Here is a 24,319-nt window from a genome sequence, read left to right as displayed (position 1 = left end):
GAACAGCCCCACCAAGTTTCGTTACGATCGGCATCCGTTAACCTTGTCTAACAGGTGCTCAAAATTCGTCGGCCAGTGGTGGCCATGTTTTTTGAGATATGCAGATGTCCTTGTAGACACTTGTGTTACTTCAGACCAAAAGAGTGCACACTGTGCACATCATTTTCATGTTGATAGGACAAATATTTTCACATTTATAGGCATTTTTATGTTTTTTCCCCCTCTTATAGCGCCACCAAGTGGCCAAGCTCTGCATTTTTTTTCTATGACCTCAGATTGCGCTCTTACATAAGTGTTCTGTTCCGAGTTTGGCGGAGATATCTCATTCCGTATAGGTATTTTACTAAAAGAGACCCTGCCCTTTTCAAACGTTTTGGAGTCCCTTTGCGACGGTGAGTCGGAAGTTTAAATTTTTTGATAACTATTGATATTCACTCTCCAGAAATTCTTTCTTCAGTGGTTTGGTTCTGATCGGGTGGAAAACCTAGAACTAGTTCACAAAAGTAAGTTTTTCAAAAAATGCGAAATACCCCAAAATTGTGTCCGACACTTGAGCCTGCGACTGACGGTTTAGGAGTTATGAGCGTTTTCATACTTTTGATCGCTGTAGCGCCCCCGTCAGACCGATTGGGACGAGACTTGGTCACATTGTAGGCGGTGTGAGTACTACCATCCTTCCAAGATTCAAGTTTCTATGACTTACGGTTTGGTCTGTATGATCAGTTTTACGTGGAGATTGCTGATCCATGACCATTCTAACAATTACAATAGGGTTTCAGCATTATGACTTTAGGACAAAAGAAGTGCTAAAATGTATAATCTCTGCACCATTCTATTTCATGCTTGTAAGCTCCTTTAAAAATATATTGAAATGATAAAACCTCTAGTTTTTTTTTAGTCTGTAGACACTGATACATTTTTAAACTTACTTTCTTTTTTCCTGCCAGATGGTGTAGCAATGGCATTTACCAGCGTGAGCTAATGGGGACATGCTTAACCAGCCAAACCTTGAACTCTTGCCCAAAGATGGTAGCAAATGCTTAAATCCTCCATGAGATATCGCTGTTAATCTTTTCAAAGATTTTCTAAAAGCATTTTAGGATGGCAAATATTTATCCCACATTTTTATCTCTAGAGAGCTTGGAACACTAGACTTCTCGAAGATTATTGTAGCAAAAAAGCCAGATTAAATCAGATTATAAGTGGGTTTAGAAGTCATTTTTACACATCGACTGAGGCTTAACTCTTGTATCCTCACTGGGAAAGATTTATTAAACAGCTGTGCACATTCATCCATTCATACTTGCACACATACACTTTTGTTCGGTCTCTCTTTTACACAAACATTCACAAACATAGATCACATTTAGAGATAACATGTATATAAAACCTCCGGTAGAGTGGACTGCTGATCGGCATGGTGAGGGGAGACCTTAAGGCTGCTCTCCAGAGGGGGGTATGGCCTCATGGGCGTGGCAGGTTTTCTAAGGCCTGGTTTATTCAGCATCAAGTAAAAGCATTCGATTTTCCGAGACTCTGGCTTTGACAGTATGGTGCCTCCGTGGCAGAGAGTAGAACACATAGGACCATTAGAACACACAGATATGAGCGCTGTCTGAGGTGAGGCATGGTGTCCCGCCGGGGTTAAATCAGGCTTCCTGGCCAGGACACGACGGTGAGCGCTACCCTGCTCCGCTGCTCCTTCAGCATGGGCACCAGGGCAGAATGACTCATGCCAGCCGTGGATAGACCATTTACAGCCACTATCATGTCACCACACCTGGAATAATAACGTTGGAATATGTGAAACATCGTTTTAATGAATCAGTCAAAACACAATAGTCATTTTTAATCAGTCAGTTTCATAATTCACTCTGAGCTATGAATTTGTTAAAGGATTAGTTCACTTCCAGAATAAAAATTTCCTGATATTTACTCACCCCCATGTCATTCAAGATGTTCATGTCTGTCTTCCTTCAGTCGAAAAGAAGTTAAGGTTTCTGAGGGAAACGTTCCAGGATTTTTCTCCATATAGTGGAGTTGAAGATCCAAATTGTAGTTTCAATGCAGCTTTAAAAGGCTCTACATGATCTCAGCCGAAGAATAAGGGTACTTAGTGAAACGATCTGTCATTTTACCACAAATGTTTGTCTTGCACTAGTTCGACTTCACGCATTACGCAGTCACCTTGGAAAAGTCACGTGTGACGTAGGCAGCTGTACTGACCCGGGTTTACAAAGCAAATGTGTAAAGAAAGTCAAACGCCCTTTACGGAAAAAGGTAAAACAACGATGTCGGATGATTTTGAACTTGGATGGGAAAATGAGTAGTGTGACTGACCTGAATATGCTATTTGTGTTTGCGCTGAGGGGAGCTTCAAAGGTTTTCTATGTGTTTTTGCAACATTGAGTAATGTATCACAGACATATCTCACGAATCCTTTCATAAATAAAGTGTAGAGAGACTGTAAATAAGAGATTCATTGTGCAGTGTAGAGTGGTTTGTTGATTAATGGAAACTTGTGAGATTGCGATGAGCTAAGATGAATGACAGATTTTAATGATTTTTAAGGGAGTCTGTAAATGAGATATTAATTGAATACAACAGTTAAATAAACAAGAAGTTAATATTAAGTGACTTACATTGTCTGATTATAACACTATTTCCTGATTTCGCCATAAAATATAGTTTAAAACAAGTCACAACTGAGCCACTGCACATCGTTCAAACACAGGGGTGTTTTGTTTATGAATGAACGTGCGTTTTTGAACGAATCTAGTGAGTCAATGATTCAGTTTCCCATTCACAAAGACAGTCACAAAACAATTTTAACTTGCCGCCATCTACTGGCACTTTTCAGTTATTTAAATATTTTAATATTTATATATTTAAAATTTTGTATTTAAAACATTAATCTCAACATGAATTTATGAATTTGATTGCACTCATGCCACCTCTGAGCCTCATTAAACACATGAAAATACACCTATGTAGTACAAATTAATTTTGTTAATACTGATTTCATTTGATTGTTAACTTATTCTACTTGTTTTTATTCTATTGTTTTAATTAGAAATTTTAAAAAAGCTTATAAAATATTTTTTTAAGTTTGACATGAAAGATGACACTTTTAATAAAGTTAGAAAAATGCCATTACAAGGTAAAAACAAAATTTCCCTATAAATCACTTTAAGGAGTCTAATATCACCTCGTAATGGGAAGGCAAATTTTTGATTGGATTTTTTGATTATTGATTAGAAGGTGCTCCTGAAATTTTGACTGTACTCCTAAAAGAAAAGTAAGTGTAGAGGCTTGACGAAGAACTAGCCGTGAGTGACCTTTCCAACATGATTATGTAATGCGTGAAGTCACAGATGCTCATAGAGCTAGTGCAAGATGAGCATTTGTGGTTAAAAAGTGTATACATTTTTTTTTTTTTTGAAAATGACCAATTGTTTTGTGAAATAAGACCCTTCTTCTATGTGTGGGTTTGTGTAGAGCCCTTTGAAGCTGCACTGACTCAGTCAGTTTGGACCTTCAACCCATTGATCCCCACTGAAGTCCACTGTATGGAGAAAAATCCTGGAATGTTTTCCTCTAATTTCTTTTCAACTGAAGAATGAAAGACATGAAAATCTTAGATGACACTGAGGTCAGTATATTATCAGGAAATTTTAATTCATTAACAACCCTAATTAATTATAGTGTTTTTGTTTCGTATATACTAAAAAAAAGAATTTATAATAGTACACTGATGGCCAAAGATATAAGCTTTTTGAAAATTTTAATCAAGATAATGCTGAAAGTGCTGTATCATCTAGTCGTGAAGCATTAGGTCATTGTTTATTGTTTGTTTTGTTGTGCTTGCTCACTTCAGACGTCCATCGTAGTAAGCGGGTGTTCCAAGGACGATAGTCTTGATAAAGAACGCCTGGCTGCTGTGGTTCTCCTCATAACCTCCAACAATGCTGAAGCCCCAGCTGCCAGGGTGACTTCTGCGGAGGACGATCTCATGACTGCTATGCAGGTAGCTGTGACAGAAAACCAGAGAGAAATATAAATGCTGAAAATCAGGACCACAAACAGAAAAACAGATGCATGCTTGTGAGATATATAGAAATGGAGGATTTGGCACAATGACAGGAAGCGAGAAGGAAACAGAAGGGTGCCAAAGCAAAGGGAATGGATGATGAAGGACAGAAGGGAGGGAGTGGGACTGGACTGAATGACCTGAGACTGGGCTGAAGTGGGCTAGGAGCAAGTTATCTCCACATGTATGCTTCATCTGATAATCTACAGCTGTTGATGTTTACATCACGACACAGCCGTAATCCCCTCGTGGGTTAGGACCGCATAAAGCTGCTGATCCAAAACACATCAACACCACAGATATTTACTGTGTCTAAGTCATCAAAATAGCTGCATTCCCTCTTTTCAAAGCTGTTTCCACTCAGATTTGGATGGAAAAAAGTAGGTGAACCTGGCATGTTGGTAGTCCTGGCCAGATTGCTTTGACTATTTTAGGGTTATTTGGATCAGTGCTCAGCAAGGTGAGCATGCTATTTTTAAGCCTCCCGGTGGAGTTCAATGAGAGCCATTTGGACTCTTCTGAAAGTACATCTACTTTAATAGCCCTGTGTCGCTTGTTCATTCATCAAACGATCTTCCACGTGAAGTTCTACTAAATGTGATTGACTGTACTCTTACCTGGGAAGTCCAAGCCACATGACCCATGATGGAGACCAGCTTGCGTCATAGTCGTTTTCGTGCGGAGGGAGAAGTTCTTCGTCCAGGCCCGGTTCTTCAACTGTGTTCACCTCTAGTGCCCTCAGCTGGACAGAGCAGGACGCGGCGCTGGACTTCAGTGTGCCCACTGCCTCGCTGTGGCTCAGATAGGTCAAATCTTGACCATTAATACTCAACAGTACATCCCCTGAGCAAAGAGAGACAACAAAGACACTTAAGAGACACTCCAAACCGCCACACAGAGAGGACTGAAACACGGCTGAAACCCCATAGAGACCGGTTTCGCTTCAGTGCACTTCATCATCAGAGACACGAGTGGGAAACAGTGTATTCCTCAAAAACAACCTTCTGAGTTGTTTTTTTAGTGAATCAAGCACATGCAGCACAACCAGTATAGTCTGATTCCCAAAAGAACGACTCTAATTACCCAGCTCTTTTTCCTAAACCAAGCACATGCAGTACAACCAGTGTAGTCTGATTCCTGAATGAACGAGAGTCAGTTCATTTGAGTGAATCAAACACATAAGGTGTAACTGGTGCAGTTTGATTTCTGAATGAGCATGTTGGTTCGTTTTGGTGAATCAGACACATAAGCGCAACCAGTGCAGTCTGATTCCTGAATGAGTGCGTCAGTTCGTTTTGGTGAATCAGACGCATACGGCGAAACCGGTGCAGTCTGATTCCTGAATGAGTCGGTTAATTTTAGTGAATCAAACACATACAGCGCAACCAGTGTAGTCTGATTTCTGAATGAATGAGTCAGTTCATTTGAGTGAATCAAATACATACAGTGTAACCACTATAGTCTGATTTCTGAATGAGTGCATCGGTTCATTTTGGTGAATCAGACACATACGGTGCAAACGGTGCAGTCTGATTTCTGAATGAGTGCATCAGTTAGTTTTGGTAAATCAGACGCATACTGCGCAACCGGTGCAGTCTGATTCCTGAATGAGTGCGTCGGTTCATTTTGGTGAATCAGACACACAAGGGAACCAGTGTAGTCTGATTCCTGAATGAGTGTGTTGGTTCGTTTTGGTGAATCAGACACATACGGCGCAACCGGTGTAGTCTGATTCCTGAATGAATGAGTCAGTTCATTTGAGTGAATCAAACACATAGAGCGCAACTAGTGAAGTCTGAAAAATAGACTCTAGACTCCATTGGATGAAATTCCTGAATGAACGAGTCGGTTCATTTTGGTGAATCAAACACATACAGTGCAACCAGTGTATGCTGATTCCTGAATGAACGAGTTGGTTCATTTTAGTGAATCAAACACAAACAGCTTACAGCTGAAAAATCACGATATACACCTTTTGTGAGAATTGTTTTAAATGTATTTGTTCATTATTAAATTATTATTTGGAGCGAAATTGCTAACAAGCATTATTTTTCCTCACAATAACATGAACCAATGAATCATGCACAATAAGACCAGGAATATGTATTAAGAAAGTGAACAGACTCAGTGTTGAAGTCATGTTGACTCTAGATTATCTAAGATGCAAATTGAAGAAAAAGAACTGGGGTTAGGTAGCTTACCACGTTTGATTCGTCCATCACATGACAGGCAGCCATGGGGCTGGACGCTCGTCACAAATATTGGCAGCTCTCCACTCTTGCTGCCTCGTCCACCTGCCACAGTCATACCCAGAGACTCATGCGGTTCCTTCTTCACAGTGATGTGTTTCTCCTTACAGGTCACACACTGGGAGAGATCCTACAAAACACAAGCATCAGAGCATCAAATCTAAATTTGGTTGAGAAGAAAAAAGGGAAGCCCATTTCTAAATTGACACTCTGATCAGCACTCAGTAGAGTGCTGTTCATCATCCCAACGGGATCAGCTGTACTCCAGCTTCGTAATTGATCTCATAATAGATTCAACCAGGAGTAATTAAGGTTGTGGTCTGAACTCATGGAAAAACTGGAAGCTACCCAGATGCTTCGGAAGTAGGGCTCCCTAATTACGTCTCCACGATGCTAAAATAGATTCTGCAACACACACAGTCTCGCTCTTGGCCGCAGGCATTCGTACTCACTCTCTGGGTGGAAGACCTGGCAAGGTGCAGACTTGGGACGGGGCTTGGGGTCGTGGTGCAGGGAAGCGGCGGAATGTGTTCATGGCTCCAAACGTCCCTGGTCAAGGTGGAGCCTATGTGCACGGCCATAGTCTGCTTGCTGGACCGGCTAATCAGCAGATTGACTCTTTCTCCACTAGCCTAGAAGATGACAGTAGGCGGTCGGTATAAATACCTAATACTCTTATATTGAGCGCCGAGGTGGCTTTATATCTAACAGAGACAGTCTGCTGTCCGCCAGTGCTATTCTTAATAATGCTTTAGCTGCCCTTTCTCTGTGTGATCGGGGCAGCCAGATGGGAGAAAGCAGCTCACGTAGACATAAAGATACTATCAATCACATTACCCTCTGAGCGGGGCAGCACAGCCAGTGTCATAATGTCCCAAACAGGCACTGAGATGACAATAGCTGTTTTATTATAAGAATATTTATTAGAGAAAACAAGATTTTTGAAGAAAATGTGAGCCGGAGCAAAAGTCACCACCACGCTAGGGTGGCTGTCAGGATGAACTATGTGGTTGCTACTGGAGGTTGTTACTGTCAGGTTTCCAGGCTCAAGATATGGCTATGGACAAGTCTATGGATTGGTTTCATATAGTATTTAAAAATGCAAAATATATTGGTAGTCATATTGGATAGTGGTTGATATTAGAGATTTTTGTATTGTATTTTTAAAACTAACACTATGTGCTAACTATGTTTTAATTTAAATAAAGCTAAAATAAAATATAAATATTACATGAAAAACTTAAACTTACAAAAAGCTGAAAATATGGTATGGCATCTAACTAAAATAAAATTGTTTTAGGTGAAATATTAAAATTATTAAAACTAAGAGTTAACTAAAAATATTAAATAAATTAAATAATATTTTAATAATTAAATAATATTAAAGTAGTATTAAATTAAGTAATATTTCAAATAAATTAATTAATTTAAAATAAATAAAATTAATACAAATAAATATAAATATTTTTTTTTGTAAATATATAAAAACAAAATTAATTAAAATGACGAGAGCACATAAATAACAACATGCTGAAACAAAATCTAAATATTAGAAGAAAAACTTAAACATACAAAACCTTAAATGAAAATGTTTTTATTTGAAGTACTAAAATTATATTTGTTTTTATTTGAAAAAAGCTAAAGCTAACTTAAAAATTACAAGCAAATAACAAAATTATTAAACTTACAATAAAAACTACAAATAAAAAAATGAAGCAAATAAGAAATATTAAGTACTTGAATACATAAACTTACAAAAACTTAAATGAAAATGAGAAATGTTGCCATGAAAGCTAAATCAAACAAAATAAGTTTTATTTGCAGTACTAAAATTATGAAACTAAAACTGAAATAAAATAAAGCTAAAGCTAACTATAGAAATATAAAAACAAAAACAAATTAAAATGACAAAAGAGCAACTAAAATGACAAACTAAAAAAATAAAATTAAGCTAGTTCAAAATATTAATAAATTATGTAATAGTACATAAATACTACTAAAATTAACAGATAATTAGATACTACTAAAATAAATATGATTAGATTACTTTTGTCATCATCTGTTGTTCACTTAATGTTTAACAACATGCTGAAATAAAATACAAATATTAGAAAAAAAACTTAAACTTACAAAAACTGAAAAAATGAGAAATGGAAGGTAAATGAAATAAAATTATTTTTATTTGAAGTAAAAAAATGACTAAAACTAAAAATGAAATAAAGCTAATTAAAAAATGTAAATGATGAGCAAACAACAAAATAATTAAACTTACAATAAACACTAAAAATATAAAAATGAAGCTAATTAAAAATATTGATATATACTATAACATAAACAATTCTAAAATAACACTAAAATACAATAAACAAAAGTAATTAAAATACTTTTGCTGTTATCTATTGCTCACTTAAAGTTAATGTTTAACAACTCTGATAATTGAATAACACTGTTAAATGTACTTTAATAAAATCTTTAATAAAAAAACGTTAATAAAAACTTTAATAAAATCTCGAAATAAATATCCAGATTTCATACTTAACAGTATAATGCTGTGATTCACTTTTGGTTTTATATTTCATTTATTTAGACAACAGAGTATAGATTTTTAATATCAGCCATTTACCAGTTAGCAAAGGTCTACTAGCGTCCTTATCTTGACCTGAACTGCCCCACACACGCTTTCTCTCTACCTGTATAATCTGAGCTGCCTGCTCAGGCGTGCCGTGTCTCAGGTCATGCTCGTTGACGGCCAGCACTCTGTCGTTGCTGCAAAGTCGTCCGTCTTTAGCGGCTAACCCTCCCTCCAGCAAGTCCAGGATAAACACACCCGCTTCATCTGTACGCCGCACCAGCTTGATCCCCAGCTGCTCTGAAGATTCCCGCTTGTGCAGGGTGATGCGTATGCTGGCAGGGCTGCCCTTGGGCGAAGCAGTCGCCGCAGGCGGCCTGGCAGAACAGCGGCGCTCTCTCAGAACCGTCAATTGCAAAGTGGCGCAGGGACGGGCCAGGGTAGAGCGTGCAAAATTATGGGGCACATTACTGATGTCGACATTGTTCACCTGCACACAAATGGGAAGTGCATAGAAAAAAGAATAGATGAATGGCAGTTTGAAGAATGCTGTTCTGCATCTACTCATGCAGATAGTGATTCTGCAGCCACTATTCATTAGAGCTCTTTAGAGATTGATTACAGTATCAAGGCTGATCTTTAAATAGCAGCGAAATGGCTTTTTTAATCAGACGGTTATTTTGGAGCAGTGACGACAATACCTGAAGTATTTGGTCGCCGGCCAGCAGCCGTCCGTCTCGGGCTATAACACCGTCACGGTACACTTCCTGTATTACCACATTTATCAGGGGGGTCTCGTTTCCACCGACAATACTTATGCCCAGCTCTGTGTAAGGGTTTGCACGATGAACCTCAATAGCTGTGATTTCTCCCTCAGGTAGAGATGGAAGTTTCACACAACCTGACGAACAAGACGTACGAAATCCAAACAGATATCGAAGATATTTGAAAGGGATATTTCACCCAAAAATGAAAATTCTGTCATCATTTACTCACCCTCATGTTGTTCCAAACCTGTATGAGTTTCTTTCTTATGTTGAACATGAAAGTACAGGTGAGGTCAAAAGTTTACACCCCCCTTTCAGAATCTGCAAAATGTTAATTATTTTACCAAAATAAGATGTTATTAATTATTTAGTACTGACCTGAATATATTTCACATAAAAGATGTTTACATATAGTCCGCAAGGAAAAAAAAAAACAGTTGAATGAATTTATAAAAATGACTCCGTTCAAAAAGTTTACATTCCCTTAATTCTTAATACTGTGTTCTTACCTGAATGATTCACAGCTGTGTTGCATGTTAAACTGCCAGCTATTCTTCAGAAAAATCCTTTTGGTCCCACAAATTCTTTGGTTTTCCAGCATTTTTGTGTATTTGAACCCTTTCCAACAATGACTGTATGATTTTGAGATCCATGTTTTCACACTGAGGACAACTGAGGGACTCATATTCAACTATTACAGAAGGTTCAAACGCTCACTGATGCTTCAGAAGGAAATGCAATGCATTAAGAGCCAGGGGGTAAACTTTTAAATAGAGCTGTGTACATTTTTCTTATTTTGCCTAAATATCATATTTTTTATTTAGTACTGCTTTTCAGAAGATACTTACATGTTCCCCAGAAGTTAAAATAAGTTAACATACCTTGATCTTCAAACTCAATAAGTTTTCACCCCCACCGATATATATATATATATATTTTTTTAAAAGCAAAGGCTCAGACCTTTATTTTGATACATAATATGTACATGTATTTATAGCAGAAAATATTCTGAAGGAAGTCAAATTTAGGTGAAAATCACCAAAAATGCTGCTGGTGGCTGGCAACTTTTTAAAAGAAATGCTGGCAAGGAAAGAGTGAAGAATCAAGGGAATGTAAACTTTTGAACAAGGTCATTTTTTTATAAATTCAACTATTATTTTCTTTTGTGGACTATATGTAAACATCTTATTCAGGTTAGTACTAAATAAACAAAAACATGCATTTTGTATGATCCCTCTTATTTTGGTAAAATTAACATTTTGCAGATTGTTATAGGAGGATGTAAACTTATGACCTCAACTGTATATATTTTGAAAAATGCTGGTAATCAAACAGTTGATTGATTGGTTGTATTTCTTTCCCTACTATGGAAGTCAATGGGGACCAACAACTGTTTGGTTCTTCAAAATATTATCTTTTGTGTTCAACATAAGAAGGACACTTATACAGGTTTGGAATGACATGAGCGTGAGTAAATGAAGACAAATTTTAAATTTTTGGGTGAGCTATTCCTTTAAGAAACAAAGTGATTATGTGTTTCAGTCTAGGACTGTGTGAAATAATCATACCTTCTTCAGCAGAAAGAGGCAGCGTTTCAACAAAGTCCCATCCCGAAGAGGCCGAACTGCCAGTGCGGAGAAGATGGATGCACGGGTTGCTAAGAGGACGCTTTACACGTGGAGGAGCACATTCTAGACCATGGACACCTTTGAGGGACAGAAAGACAGCTGAAATAAGCTCGAACGACACGAGGGTGAGTAAATGACCCTTCACAAAAACCCATCCTCATTTACTGTTGCTATGTCTGACAAACAATGCCACTCTCACACTACACATCACGTTCTAACACAGTGAAAAATACATTGTGAAGCAAAGAGGAAACTGGCAACATGCCAACAGACAAGACAGAAGTTACTTCTGGCACTAAACAAGGTGTCAGCTTTAAAATGTTGTCATTTTTTTTAAAGAAATTCAAACAATAAATACCATTTTGTGGCTCTTTGTTGTGACAGATCAGTGTATTTCCTTATTAGATCAAAGACATGTGAATCAATCATCTAATCTTCTTTACTTAAAGCATGGACAAAAACATGAATTAACATCATAACATCAAAATATTTTATTTCAGTGTTTCAAGTTTAAGTCCACTGAAGTTAATTGACCCTCCTGTCTGATTTGTTTGTCGGACAGAACGGCAGATTTGGCGTTATGATTGGTCAGCTCGCCTGTCAATCAAGCTGTTTGTGAAAGGTCATTTAATGACAGATATTTCATTTTTGGTGGAACTATTAATTTAAAGTTGCTAAATATTAAATATTTAGCTGCTTTTACATCACCTATATGTAATAAAAGTTTCAGGTGTCCCCAGAATGTGTCTGTGAAGTTTTAGCTCAAAATACCCCACAGATCATTTATCATTTTATTTGGAAAATGTCCTGTTTTGAGTGAAATCAAAAACACCCTGTTTTCGTGCATGTCTCTTTAAATGCAAATAAGCTGCTGCTCCCCGCCCCCTTTTCCAAAATAGGACTGTGGCTTTACAGCTCCTACCTTAGATACCATCTCTTTGGGTTTTTTTTCACTTTTTCTAGGTTGGTAGATATACTGGTGACCTCATTATAGCACTTAACATTGAAAAAGATTTTCATGATATATCTCCTTTAAAAACTAAATTGACAAATGAAATTCAGGTTCTGTGACCAGTAAAGACCCGCCTTCTTTGATTTGATTTTGACATTGATGAGCACTATTTTTAAACCTTTTGTCATCCTAACAATACAGAGCACAGGGTGTCATTGAGTACAGCAGAAGAGCCTCAAGAATACTAATTATTGAAAGGGACAATTTTGCAACAATCTGATTATTGGTGGTTGCGGCCCTGCTTAAGGTACTCACTATCTTCTTCAGTGCTCTCTTCAAAGGCAGGGTTGTCTACGCCAGGCTCTTCTGTCCATGTAGGAACATTGTTGGACGCGTTGGATCCAGCAGGTGGTGATGGCGTACTCTCCTTCATCTCAGTCTGGGGGGATCTGGGAGGGTTGGTCGTTGTGACCCTGTCCTCGCTTCCCTCCATTCGCGTCCGCTCCAGCTTTGTTCGCTGACTCTGTGTTCCAGGACACCTAGACCCACACACATAGATGCAAACATATAAACACAATAACTGGAGTATTCGGGAGGCTAGGTACACAGGGGTTCAGTTGACATGAAATGGAAGACAAGGGCAAGAAAAAGGAAGCAAATGAGAAACCTTGCGCTACATCCTCAGGGCAGATGCTATTCCAGGAACATTCAGTAAAGTAAAGGTCCTGATATTGTATTCCCAAACCGAGTCTAGCGCAGTGTTCTTTTATTAACATTTTTAAATCAGCTTTTATTTTTATATTTTTTATTTTAATTTACATTTTAAGATTTTTGTCATTTTCTTTAGTTTTTGTTTTAATTATATCTGTATAGTGTTAATTTACAATTGAGGTCAAAAGTTTATATACACATTGCAGAATGTGCAAAATGTTAATTATTTTACCAAAATAATAAGAGGGATCATACAAAATGCATGTTATTGTTTATTTAGTACTGACCTGAATAAGATATTTCACACAAAAGACTTACATATAGTCCACAACAGAGAATAATGGTTGAATTTATAAAAATTTGAACCTTGTTCAAAAGTTTACATACACTTGATTCTTAATACTGTGTTGTTATCTGAATGATTCACAGCTGTGTTTTTTGTTTAGTAATAGTTGTTCATCAGTCCCTTCATTGTCCTGAACAGTTAAGCTGCCTGCTGTTCTTCAAAAAAATCCTTCAGGTCCCACAAATTATTTGGTTTTCCAGCATTTTTGGTACTTGAACCCTTTCTAACAATGACTGTATGATTTTGAGATCCATCTTTTCACACTGAGGACAACTGAGGGACTCATATGCAACTATTACAGAAGGTTCAAATGCTCACTGATGCTTCAGAAGGAAAAACAATGCATTAAGAGACAGGGCTGTAAACTTTTGAACAGAATGAAGATGTGTACATTTTTCTTATTTTGCCTTAAATATCATATTTTTTAACTTAGTACTGCCCTTCAGAAACTGCAGAAGATATTTACATGTTTCCCAGAAGATAAAAAAAGTTAAATTTACCCTGATCTACAAATTCCAAAAGTTTTCACCCCTGCATTGTTTGCTTTTGAAGCATCAGTGAGTGTAATAGTTGCATATGAGTCCCTCAGTTGTCCTCAGTGTGAAAAGATGGATCTCAGAATCATACAGTCATTGTTGGAAAGGGTTCAAATACACAAATGCTGATAAAACAAAGAATTTGTGGGACCTGAAGGATTTTTCTGAAGAACAGCAGGCAGTTTAACTGTTGGGACTCATGAACAACTATCACTGAACAAAAAAATCAGCTGTGGAACATTCAGGCAACAACACAGTATTAAGGATCAAGTGTATGTAAACTTTTGAACAGGGTCATTTTTATAAATTCAACTATTGTTTTCTCTTGTGGACTATATGTAAACGTATTTTATGTGACGTATCTTACTCAGGTCAGTACTAAATAAGAAATAACATGCATCTTGTATGATCCCTCTTATTTTATAATTAACATTTTGCAGATACTGCATCGTGTATGTAAACTTTTGACATAACTGTATTATTATTATTATTATTATATTTTTTTCTTCATTTTTAGGTTGTCAGGGCAAGATTTATTTTATTTTATTTTATTTTATTTCCAAAATCCATTTTTTAAATAGTTTCACTTTTACTTTTAGTTAATAATTATGGGATCTTTCTTTGCCTTTGAGCTTGGAGGGTTTCAGCATTTTGCTAACATGACTGTCATATAATTAACAGTGCTAATTAATTACTCTACGCATCAGTGGGGACAAAGACCTGTAGGATAGTATTACACGCTGAGGTCTCATAGTATAACAAGAAAGCACCGGATTGTCAACACAGCTAAGAGAAGACGGCTAATTCTTGCTGTAACGTTCAGCCTTCTCTTAGGAAGGTGTTAGCGACTTGTTAAGGTTAATCTCCTTGGGTCTTCTATCATTGAGCTATAAATAAAACATCCTTGCAATAAGTGTACATTATCTAAGGAGTATAGATGATCTAGACAAAACTTTAATAAATTGCATTTTCCTACTTGTTTTTACAAAAACAGTTGAGATTTTACACTAATTTGTCCTGTGATTTGCTAACTCAACTTTGAGCTATTCAACTCACGTTTGGCTTCAGACTCTACACCAAACGCTTAGTAGGCCGCCAAGACCTTCAGTTCATCCAAAGGCACATCCAATTCTATCTTGTGCACCAGAACTAATCTTAAAATGTATACCACTCTCTCAAAACTAAACACTCCTGCCAACTCTTAGTACAAAATACCATACTGGACTCTCTAACTCACCATAGCTCTGGGTTGCCTTTGGCAGTCTCACAGAAGAAGTGGTTGAAAAGGTTTCTAGAGTTGAAGTTTCCCAGCATGGCTGAAGAGAATATGAAACTGCTTCTGTCCAGTGCATTACACAGGACCGACTAATCTCCCATCACATGACAAAGGGGCAAATAATCCCCAGATGGGAAGTCAGATCAAGCCCAGCAGGCTACACTCACAAGAAAGTGACTCCAAAAGTCACTGGAGCCTTTGTCTGCTAAGCTTCATTGTCTGACAGATACCCAAGTATGATATTTGTTTCCTTCTGCCTGTTTGACTCAAAAGCCCCCCCAGACATGCGGTTATGTACAAGTCTGGCACATTATTTTATCAGTTTGCCTGAAAACTAATTTGTATTCCCAGGCTGGGGCAATGAATGCTTCTGAAGAACATATCGTGAGGGAACTAAAAAGTCACTTAAAGAGCTTAAAATGAAGTTTTCTGGCTTATCTGTTAGCTCTAAGACCACCTTTATGCTAGTGTAGACTCAAACATTCACAAAAAATGCCAGTCAGATGACTCCTTCCTGTTTAACTGGAGTTCTTGGCTTCAAAGGCAACACGATTTTACGCTTACAGTCCACAGATTAGTGTTATATATGTTAAAAGTAACCATTACATGTGTGTTTACACATTTGGTAGATGCTTTTATTGAAAACCAACTTGCGTTACATTCATCATATATATTTCTAAAATATATGGGCCATTGTACAGAATTGGTGCAAACTGCTGTCCCACAATCAAATAACACATTTAAAAAGCATTTAAGTATTCAAATCTAGATGTTTACTAAGTTCCTTCTATTATCTACTGAAACCCACAATGATATTTAAAATATTAGTAACCTTAATTTATATAAAATCATCATTTACTGGGTAAATCTATTGGGATGTGACCCCCGAATTTCAACTTATGAAAATGACATTGAAAAAATTTTTTTTATTTTTCCCCATTGATTCTTTTAAAAAGTGAAGTTTAAACAAAAATATTTATTTTATATTTTCTTTGTAAATTAGGCAACTTTATAAAAAAAAAAAAAAAAAAAAAAGTGTCCTGGAACAGTGTATGTTTTAGTCCACTGGCTGATTTTAACTACACCTCTACATTTATGACCAGGAAATATTCATGTAGATAGGTGACTATATAGGTCTCATCATTTTGAGGTAAATGTGTTCAAAAGTTTGAAAAATCTGTGTGTAACCTTAAGGAACGTCACTACAAACACCTTTTTTTCTATAATCAAGCACACTTTTTTGGGAGTTACTCCATAACATTTAGTTTTTATATGTGTACAGCTGTACAGAACTGTCATAGTTAACCATGTGCTGATTAGCATCTTTGAGCTAGCTTAATAAGTATCTAAAATTGTCACTACCGAAACATTTGGAGAGTTTCAGTAGTGACATCTTTGTTTTTTTGGGTGTTATCCTATAAAATTCCTATAAAAAACAGTCATCGTTTCGGTAGTGACAAAAGGGAACACATAATCCTCATATTTGGGGAAAATAAACGAATTATTAGTACAGTTATGACATTTTTTGGTATTTTAGTATGTTTTAGTAGTGTTTTAGTTTGCAAGTTAAGATTCTGTAATGTGATGTGGTCGCTACCAAAGCATTACTGTCACTACCGAAAATGTGCAGTCACTACTGAAACATGGTATGTTTTGTCAAAAATAAAGTATACTGATTTATCAACTAAGAAGTTATGATAGTTTTTGGTTCAGTGTATATTATTCAAATTAATCCTTAACTTTGAAATCAGTATGATCAACTTTTTGCCTTTTACAGAGAAAAACTGGATGCAAAATTCAACAAATCTTATAAATTATACTTGAAATATTGTTAACAATGTAATTGTTATTGATTTATCTCTGAAAAAGTATTAAAATAGCATATATATATATATATACATGCATACACTGTTTCATTAGGGACAAATATTCTAAAACTTTCTGAAAATACAATATAAGAATTAACTGCACAATTACTAGAAATGTATAACTTGGATATTATACAATTTGCATACATGCAAAATACAACAAATTTCATAAATTATACTTGAAATGTTGTTAAAAATTTAATTGTTATTGATTTATCTCTGAAAAAGTATGCTATTTTAATACTTTTTCAGAGATAAATCAATAATTACATTTTTAACAACATTTCAAGTATAATTTATGAGAATTGTTGTATTTTGCATATATATATATATATATATATATATTACAACATTGTAAATAAATCAAATATTACTTACGTTTTCCAAGAAAATACTATTTCAGTATGTCCACTTCAGATTTTTACCTTTAATTCATTTTGATTCACTTTAATTCATCAAATCCTACACTAAAATTTTCAGTGTGTAAGAATACATCCATAATATGATTAAATCAGCAGATTTTGCATTTGAGATTAAGGCCCAGAAAGGTAGTAAGGACATAGTTAAAATAGTCCATGTGACACCAGTGGTCCAACCGTAATTTTATGAAGCCACGAGAACACTTTTTGTGCGCAAAGAAAACAAAAATAACTTTATTCAGCAGTTTCTTCTCTTCCGTGTCAGTCTTTGATGCAGGTTTACAAGAGTACCACAACACAACCTTAAAATTAAGGTTGAGCCACTGATGTCACATGGACTATTTTAACGATGTCTTTACTACCTTTCTCAACCTTGAACGTGTCAGTTGCGTTGCTGTAATAGAAATATCTTAATTTGTGTTCTGAAGATAAACAAACATCTTAAAGGTCTGGAACAACACGAGGCTGAGGAATTAATGACAGAATTTTCATTTTTGGGTGAACCATCTCTTTAAATATGTAAGTGTGAGTATTTTACCTGTGTTTGAGATGTGCCTCCAGGTCACAGCGCGGCATGCTGAGAGAACAAGAAGGCGTCAGCGGACAGGTGACCGACAACTTATCCAGCAGCTTGTGCACCAGAATGCTGGAGCGCCGGCAGACCTGCAGCTGCAGATGTGCACGGTCCAGCGGACAAAAGTCCCGTTCCTGCAGAAAGCTGCGCAGGCAGCGGGCACAGAAGGTGTGGCCACATGGTGTATCCAGGGGCTGAACTAACGGCTGAAGGCAGATGTGGCACACCAAATCATCGTCCACTTCTAGGCGATAGTTATAAAGGTGGTTCTCCCAGGCGCGGTGAATCTGTCCACATTCAGAGCAAAGGGCCTCCAGAAGAGCTTCGCTCACCATGCCCGGGTCAACTCCCTCTCCCAGACTGCCCATTGCGCTCGGCTTCAGCTACACACGCACACGCACTCAGCGGCTTGGTTGCAGGGGTGTCCGCCCCATGGACGTCAGAGGCTGTGCGACTCCGGCAGGGGACGGCCACCCCCTGGTAGACGGTGTGACATCACTCTGAAGGAGAAGAAGTGAGGTAACTGTTCTGAATGAGAGAACGTGTTTGTGTGTATGCCATGTGTTGTGAGGATGAGATTATGTTGCAGAGCAGTGTGGGTTTACTCCTGCACATTAATCTGACAGTGTAATCTCTTGCTCTATCGCCTGGAGCAATCTTTCAATCCCGCAGAGACAGAATTATCTAGGATTGAGGCAGGGAGTCAAGAGGTTTTGATGTGAAAGTGAGAATGGGGGGCAAGAGAAGTGGACAAAAATAGATACTCTATAAGATTTGAATGTGGGGGGTGGGTGCAAACTCTTCCAAGTCATTAAATACAAATATTAATCAAAACCTACTTGATTATAATTAAAATCGTTCCTCTGAAGGCCCTGTTTCTAATTTTGATTCATTGCAGATTTCAAGGAACAGTTACATTCTTTCTGTATGTCATATTCAAACCTCTACAACTTACTTTCTTCAGTGGAACATAAAAGGTGAATTTCTGAAGACTTTTCAGTATAACGAAGGTGAATGACTGGGCCTACAAAAAGCACCATAAATGTAACATAAAAGTGATTTGTGTGCTGTATTTCAAATCATACACTGGTTTAGTAGCCATTTTTCACAGAAAAGCTTGATATCTGTGTTTGCGTAAAGATATAGTCATACAGGAGAGGAAAAACATAAGGGTGAGTAAATATGACAGAATTTTCATTTTTCTGTGAACTACACCAGGTGGTTTTCAAACTGAGGTCTAAAAAAGTCTGCAGAAAAACAAATAAATAAAACAAAATAGGTAGCACTTTACAATAAGGTTCGTTAGTTAACAATTGTTTACTTTAGTTTTCATGAACTAACAATAAACAATACTTCTACAGCATTTGTTAATCTTAGTTAATGTTCATTTCAATATTTAATAATGCATTATTATTAGTTGATGCACTGTGATCTAACATGAACTAACAATGAACGACTGTATTTTTATAAACTACATTAACAAAGATTAATAAGTACTGTAATAAATGTATTATTCATTGTTTGTTCTTGTTAGTTAATACATTAATGTTAACAAATGGAACCTTATTGTAAAGTATTAAAATAAAGTAAAATAATTAAAAATAAAATAAACAAAATGGTAACACTTTACAATAAGGTTTCATTAGTTACTTTGAACTAAGAATGAACAATACTTCTATGGCATTTATTAATTTTAGTTAATATTTACATTAACTAGAACTAAAAATAAACAACTGTATTTTTTTAGCTAACATTACCAAAGATTAATAAATACTGTAATAAATGTATTGTTCATTTTTTTGTTCAACTAACATTAACTAATGGAACTTTATTATAAAGTGTTACCAAAATAAAATAAAATAAAAGAATAAAAACACTTTACAAAAACTAAAAATGAACAATACTTCTACCGCATTTAATAATCTTAATTAATATGAATTTTGACTAATATTTACATTTCCTAATCCATTATTGATATATTAAAAAGTTGTGCTTGTTAACATTAGTTAATGCACCGTGAACTAACAATAAACAACTCTATTTTTTAAAAAACATTAACAAAGATGAATAAATACTGTAATAAATGTATTGTTCATTGTTTGTTCATGTTAGTTAAGACATTAACTAATGTTAACTAGTGGAACATTGTAAAGTGCTAAATAAAATAACATAACAATTTTCAATAATAATTAGTTAACTACTTTAACTAACATGAAATAAGAATGAACAATACTTCTGCAGCACTTATTAATGTTAATTTCAGAATTTACTAATGCATTATTAAAATAAAAAGTTGTGCTTGTTAACATTAATGCACTGTGAATTAACATTAACTAACAACGAACAACTGTATTGTCATTAAATAACATTAACTAATGGAGCCTTATTGTATGTGTATATATATATATATATGCAATAGCACACTGAGCTACAGTGAGCAGAAAAAACAAACAAATAATAAACCTGAGTCAGGCCCCATAATTTAATTTTTGACATGAATCAAAACAAGGCTTTAAGGGATAGAAGTACAGTGCGTTCAATGGATTGTCGGCAAAAATGGAAAGTCGTGAGTTATGATTGTATGGTGTGTGCCATTATGAAGACTATAAGTCTATCCCTCATAGCCTTGTTTTTTCAATTCAATATGCTGTCTGACCTGTTTAAGTTGTCTATGTATGTATTTTTCAGATAGTACTGCACACATAATTTTTTACACTACAGATTGGGCCTTTATATATAGAAATATAGCTCTGCCTTGAACCCACCTCTGAACTAATCTTTTAATACTTGTCTTTTCGAGGCCACCAAACAGCAGGGGGCATTCTATTGGGCCAACCTTCGCGTGTATTCACAGTATCCGACAGCTGTGCATCCGTGAGCAGCCCCACGCTTGGTCTGTCGACGGCATCTCCGTGACTACCTGCCTCTGTTTTTATCTTGCAGCTGGACATGAATAAAACATGAGGACACAAGGCTTCTCTGTTCCCACTACAAAGCCCTGTCAACAACTCATCAGACACACATACCCATGCTCGCTCGTCCCGCACACTGTAAATGTCTTAATGTGAACGGTCTGATCCAAACGAAGTAGCTTGTGCTTAAACCTCATCCCTTGGTCGCATGATGTGGGACTTCATTACATAAGGCTGGAATGCCTAATGGCCTTTGGGCATCTGCCATTCGTGTTTCTATTCTATGCTGGATTCTCTGATGACTTTTAATCACAAGGGAGTGTTTAGATATTGACCGCAAGGGCTGTTCAAGACCACTCACTTGTTGTATCCTTGTATCTTTAGCTGCTTGTCACAGTTGTCTGTGTTCTCACTTGCAAAATGGCACATTCGCGCCTATCTGGCTGCCTGGCGGATGAAGAATTAAATGTTTGTTCAGCTGAGCTGACATAGCAAAACAATGCAATTAATGCCTGATCTTTAAACATCTGCAAAGCAAGCATGCAATATCTGACATGTTCAGTGTAGAATGATATGCACATTTCTTATTTATTGAGCAAACGGCTTTCAGTAGCATTCTGCAGTCCAGATCTATTCACAAAACCACCATTTTTGACACCCATCACGCATTGCTTTTCCAAATCAATACATTGATCTTATTTTTCAGAAAGGTTGTGCGTTTACAAACAGGTAGACAACAAAAATAAATTAACGGAGGGAGGGGGAGGAGAAATAACAGCGCTTTCTCTGTTGAATTAAAATGTCTGTGGATGCCACCTGCATGAATTGTCTCGTTAATAAGGCGTATCCAATCCGGATCTATGACACGCACAAATATCGATATCTCATTATTTCTGGCACAGAGCGGCTCGCTGTAAATTTTTTTCGTTTACTGTCTGTACATCATCTGTACAATAGGCGACAATGACATCTTACAAAATGCGTGTAGTAATAAAGCATCGGCGGGTGATGATATGAGTATTTGAATAACATTACCTATTCGCGTTCCCCTCGGATGGTGTGAACTCTGGCCCCGAGAGGGGAGAATCATGGAGCTCAATCACATCCACCGCAGCTTGCCCGAGCCGCATCCGCACGTCAAAACACCCCCGTATCTGTCTTGTAGCGATGTCCGATTCGTGAAGGAATGGTTCTTTGGAGTCGACTCTTTTGAACGAGTCAGCTGAACCGGTTCCTGAAACTGGTCAGAATTATTAGTGCATGCATTGGACTGAATCGGCCCGAGCGGCTCTCGAATCAAAATCGCCGACTCGTTGAACCGAGAACAGTCTCTTTCAAAAATGTCCAGACAATGATAAAAAGCGAACTGAAGGATTTGAATTATTAATTAAGTTATAATTAGGTTAGCTACTTTGTAGCCAGATAGCAAAAATGTTACAAATAAAATATTCTGGAAATATGTTTATGACTTGATTGAATGACTTTTAGCAGTCAGAAAGTTGGTTTAAATACATAGGTTAATTTTTAAATTAGTACTTTTTGTGTATATAATGTATGTGTGTACTGTGTATATTTATTATGTATATATGAAAAAATACACATGCATGTAAATTAAAAAAAAAAAAGTTTACATATTAAATATGTTTATATAGAATATTAATATTTTCTAAATGTATACTGTATGTGTCTTTATATACACATAATAAATATACGCAACACACACATATATTATATAAACTTACTTTGGGTGTGATTAATTGCGATTAATCATTGCCCAGCACTATTTTAAATATAAGTCATTTTTATTTGTTTAGCGGCCAAGAGATATAAAAGAATTTCATTTTTGCTTATTGTAAATCCAAATCTTGTACAGTGCCCTCCACTAATATTGGCACCCTTGGTAAATATGAGCAAAGGTGGCTGTAAGAATAAATCTGCATTGTTTATCCTTTGTATCTTTCATTCAAAAAAATTCACAATATTCTAACCTATCATTTAAGTAAAACCATGGAAAGCAGGGGGAAAATCTCTTTATGAAATAAATGTTTTTCTGTAGTTCATGTTGACCACAATTATTGGCACCCAATTATTGCACTGTCCTTTATTCAAGATAACAGCTCTGTGTTTTCTTCTTTAATGCCTGAAGAGTTTGGAGAACACCTGACGAGATCAGAGACCATTTCTTCATACAGAAACTCTTCAGATCCTTTAGTTGTTATCCTGGTGCTTCTTCTCTTCATTTCACCTCACACATTTTCTATAGGGTTCAGGTTAGGCAACTGGGACGGCCATGGCAAAAGCTTCATTTTATGCTCAGTGACACATTTTTGTGTTGATTTTGATGTTTGATTTGGATCACTGTCCTGATGGAAGATCCAACCACAGCTCATTATAGAACTTCTAACAGATGCAGTCAGGTTTACATTTTTTATCTGTTGGCATTTGCTAGAATCCATGATGCCATGTATCTGAACAAGATGTCCAGGACCTCTGGCAAGAAAATAAGCCCACAACATTAAAGATCCAGCAGTATATTTAACTGTGGGCATGGGGTACTTTTTGTACCAAACCTATCTTGAGTGTTTGCTGCCAGAAAGCTCTTTTTTTTAGTTTCATCTGACCACAGAAGCCATTCCCATTTGAAATTCAAGTTGTGTCTGACAACTGAATATGCTGGAGTTTGTTTTTGGATGAGCAATGGGGATTTTCCTAAAACCCTCCTGAACAACATGTGGTGACGTAGGGGCTGTTTGAAATTTTTTTTTTTTTAAGCCTTTGGCCCCAAGACTCAACTAATCTCTGCAATTCTCCTATTGTGATCCTTGGAGAGTCTTTGGACACTTAAACTCTCCTCCTCACCATGCATTAGGACGATATAGACGCACATCCTTTTCCAGGCAGATTTGTAACATCTTTAGTTGATTGGAATTCTTAATTATTGTTCTAATGATGGAAATTGGGATTTTCAATGCTTTAGCCCTTTTCTCACAGCCACTTTCTATTTTGTGAAGCTCAACAATCTTGTTCCGCACATCAGAACTATATTATTTGGTTTTATTCCTTGTGATGGATGATTAAGGAAATTTGGCCTTTGTGCTCCTCATATTTATAATCCTGTGAAACAGGAAGTTATTGCTGGACAGTATCATACTCCTAGTCATTCTAGTGTGCTAAATAAATGCAAATATGAATGGGAATATACTTCAGAGATATTTTACTCATTATAATTTCTAAGGGTGCCAATAATTGTACCCAACATGCATATGAGAAAAACATTTATTTCATAACATAAGTTTCCCCCCACTTTTAATTGTTTTACTTCAATGAAAGGTTAGCATTTTGTGAATTTTTTTAATGTAAGATCATAAAGATAAACAAAGCAGATTTATTTTCATAGCCATCTTTGCTCATATTTACCAAGG

The 24,319-nt window shown here is 36.4% G+C and overlaps 1 protein-coding gene across 2 annotated transcripts; it reads right to left on the bottom strand.

Moving 5' to 3' along the window:
- Positions 1-1,244: 1,244 nt before the first annotated feature.
- Positions 1,245-22,191, bottom strand: lnx2a (ligand of numb-protein X 2a). Of its 2 annotated transcripts, XM_051098742.1 has the most exons (12): positions 21,933-22,191; positions 21,259-21,344; positions 17,950-18,485; positions 12,571-12,794; positions 11,244-11,381; positions 9,610-9,809; positions 9,030-9,398; positions 6,792-6,971; positions 6,292-6,469; positions 4,708-4,933; positions 3,873-4,031; positions 1,245-1,780 (listed from the first exon to the last, which is right to left on the bottom strand). In XM_051098742.1, the coding sequence occupies exons 3-12, from the start codon at positions 18,351-18,353 to the stop codon at positions 1,645-1,647; spliced, it is 2,214 nt and encodes a 737-aa protein (XP_050954699.1). In that variant the 5' UTR covers positions 18,354-18,485; positions 21,259-21,344; positions 21,933-22,191; the 3' UTR covers positions 1,245-1,644. The 2 variants fall into 2 exon arrangements, with proteins under 2 accessions (XP_050954699.1, XP_050954698.1); XM_051098741.1 differs by lacking the exon at positions 21,259-21,344.
- Positions 22,192-24,319: the final 2,128 nt, after the last annotated feature.

Source organism: Labeo rohita, chromosome 24 (assembly GCF_022985175.1).
Source record: "Labeo rohita strain BAU-BD-2019 chromosome 24, IGBB_LRoh.1.0, whole genome shotgun sequence".
NCBI lineage: Eukaryota > Metazoa > Chordata > Actinopteri > Cypriniformes > Cyprinidae > Labeo > Labeo rohita.
Note: the sequence above shows the minus strand (reverse complement) of the source record. Positions and strands in the feature narration are given on the sequence as shown.

Coding starts and splice junctions, on each gene's coding strand:
- lnx2a (XM_051098742.1), bottom strand. CDS start 18,353: ATGGGCAGTCTGGGAGAGGGAGTTGACCCGGGCATGGTGAGCGAAGCT. Junction 12,795..17,949: donor GAGGCACATCTCAAACACAG/GTAAAATACTCA, acceptor GTGTGGGTCTAG/GTGTCCTGGAACACAGAGTC. Junction 6,972..9,029: donor AGGCAGCTCAGATTATACAG/GTAGAGAGAAAG, acceptor GTCATCTTCTAG/GCTAGTGGAGAAAGAGTCAA.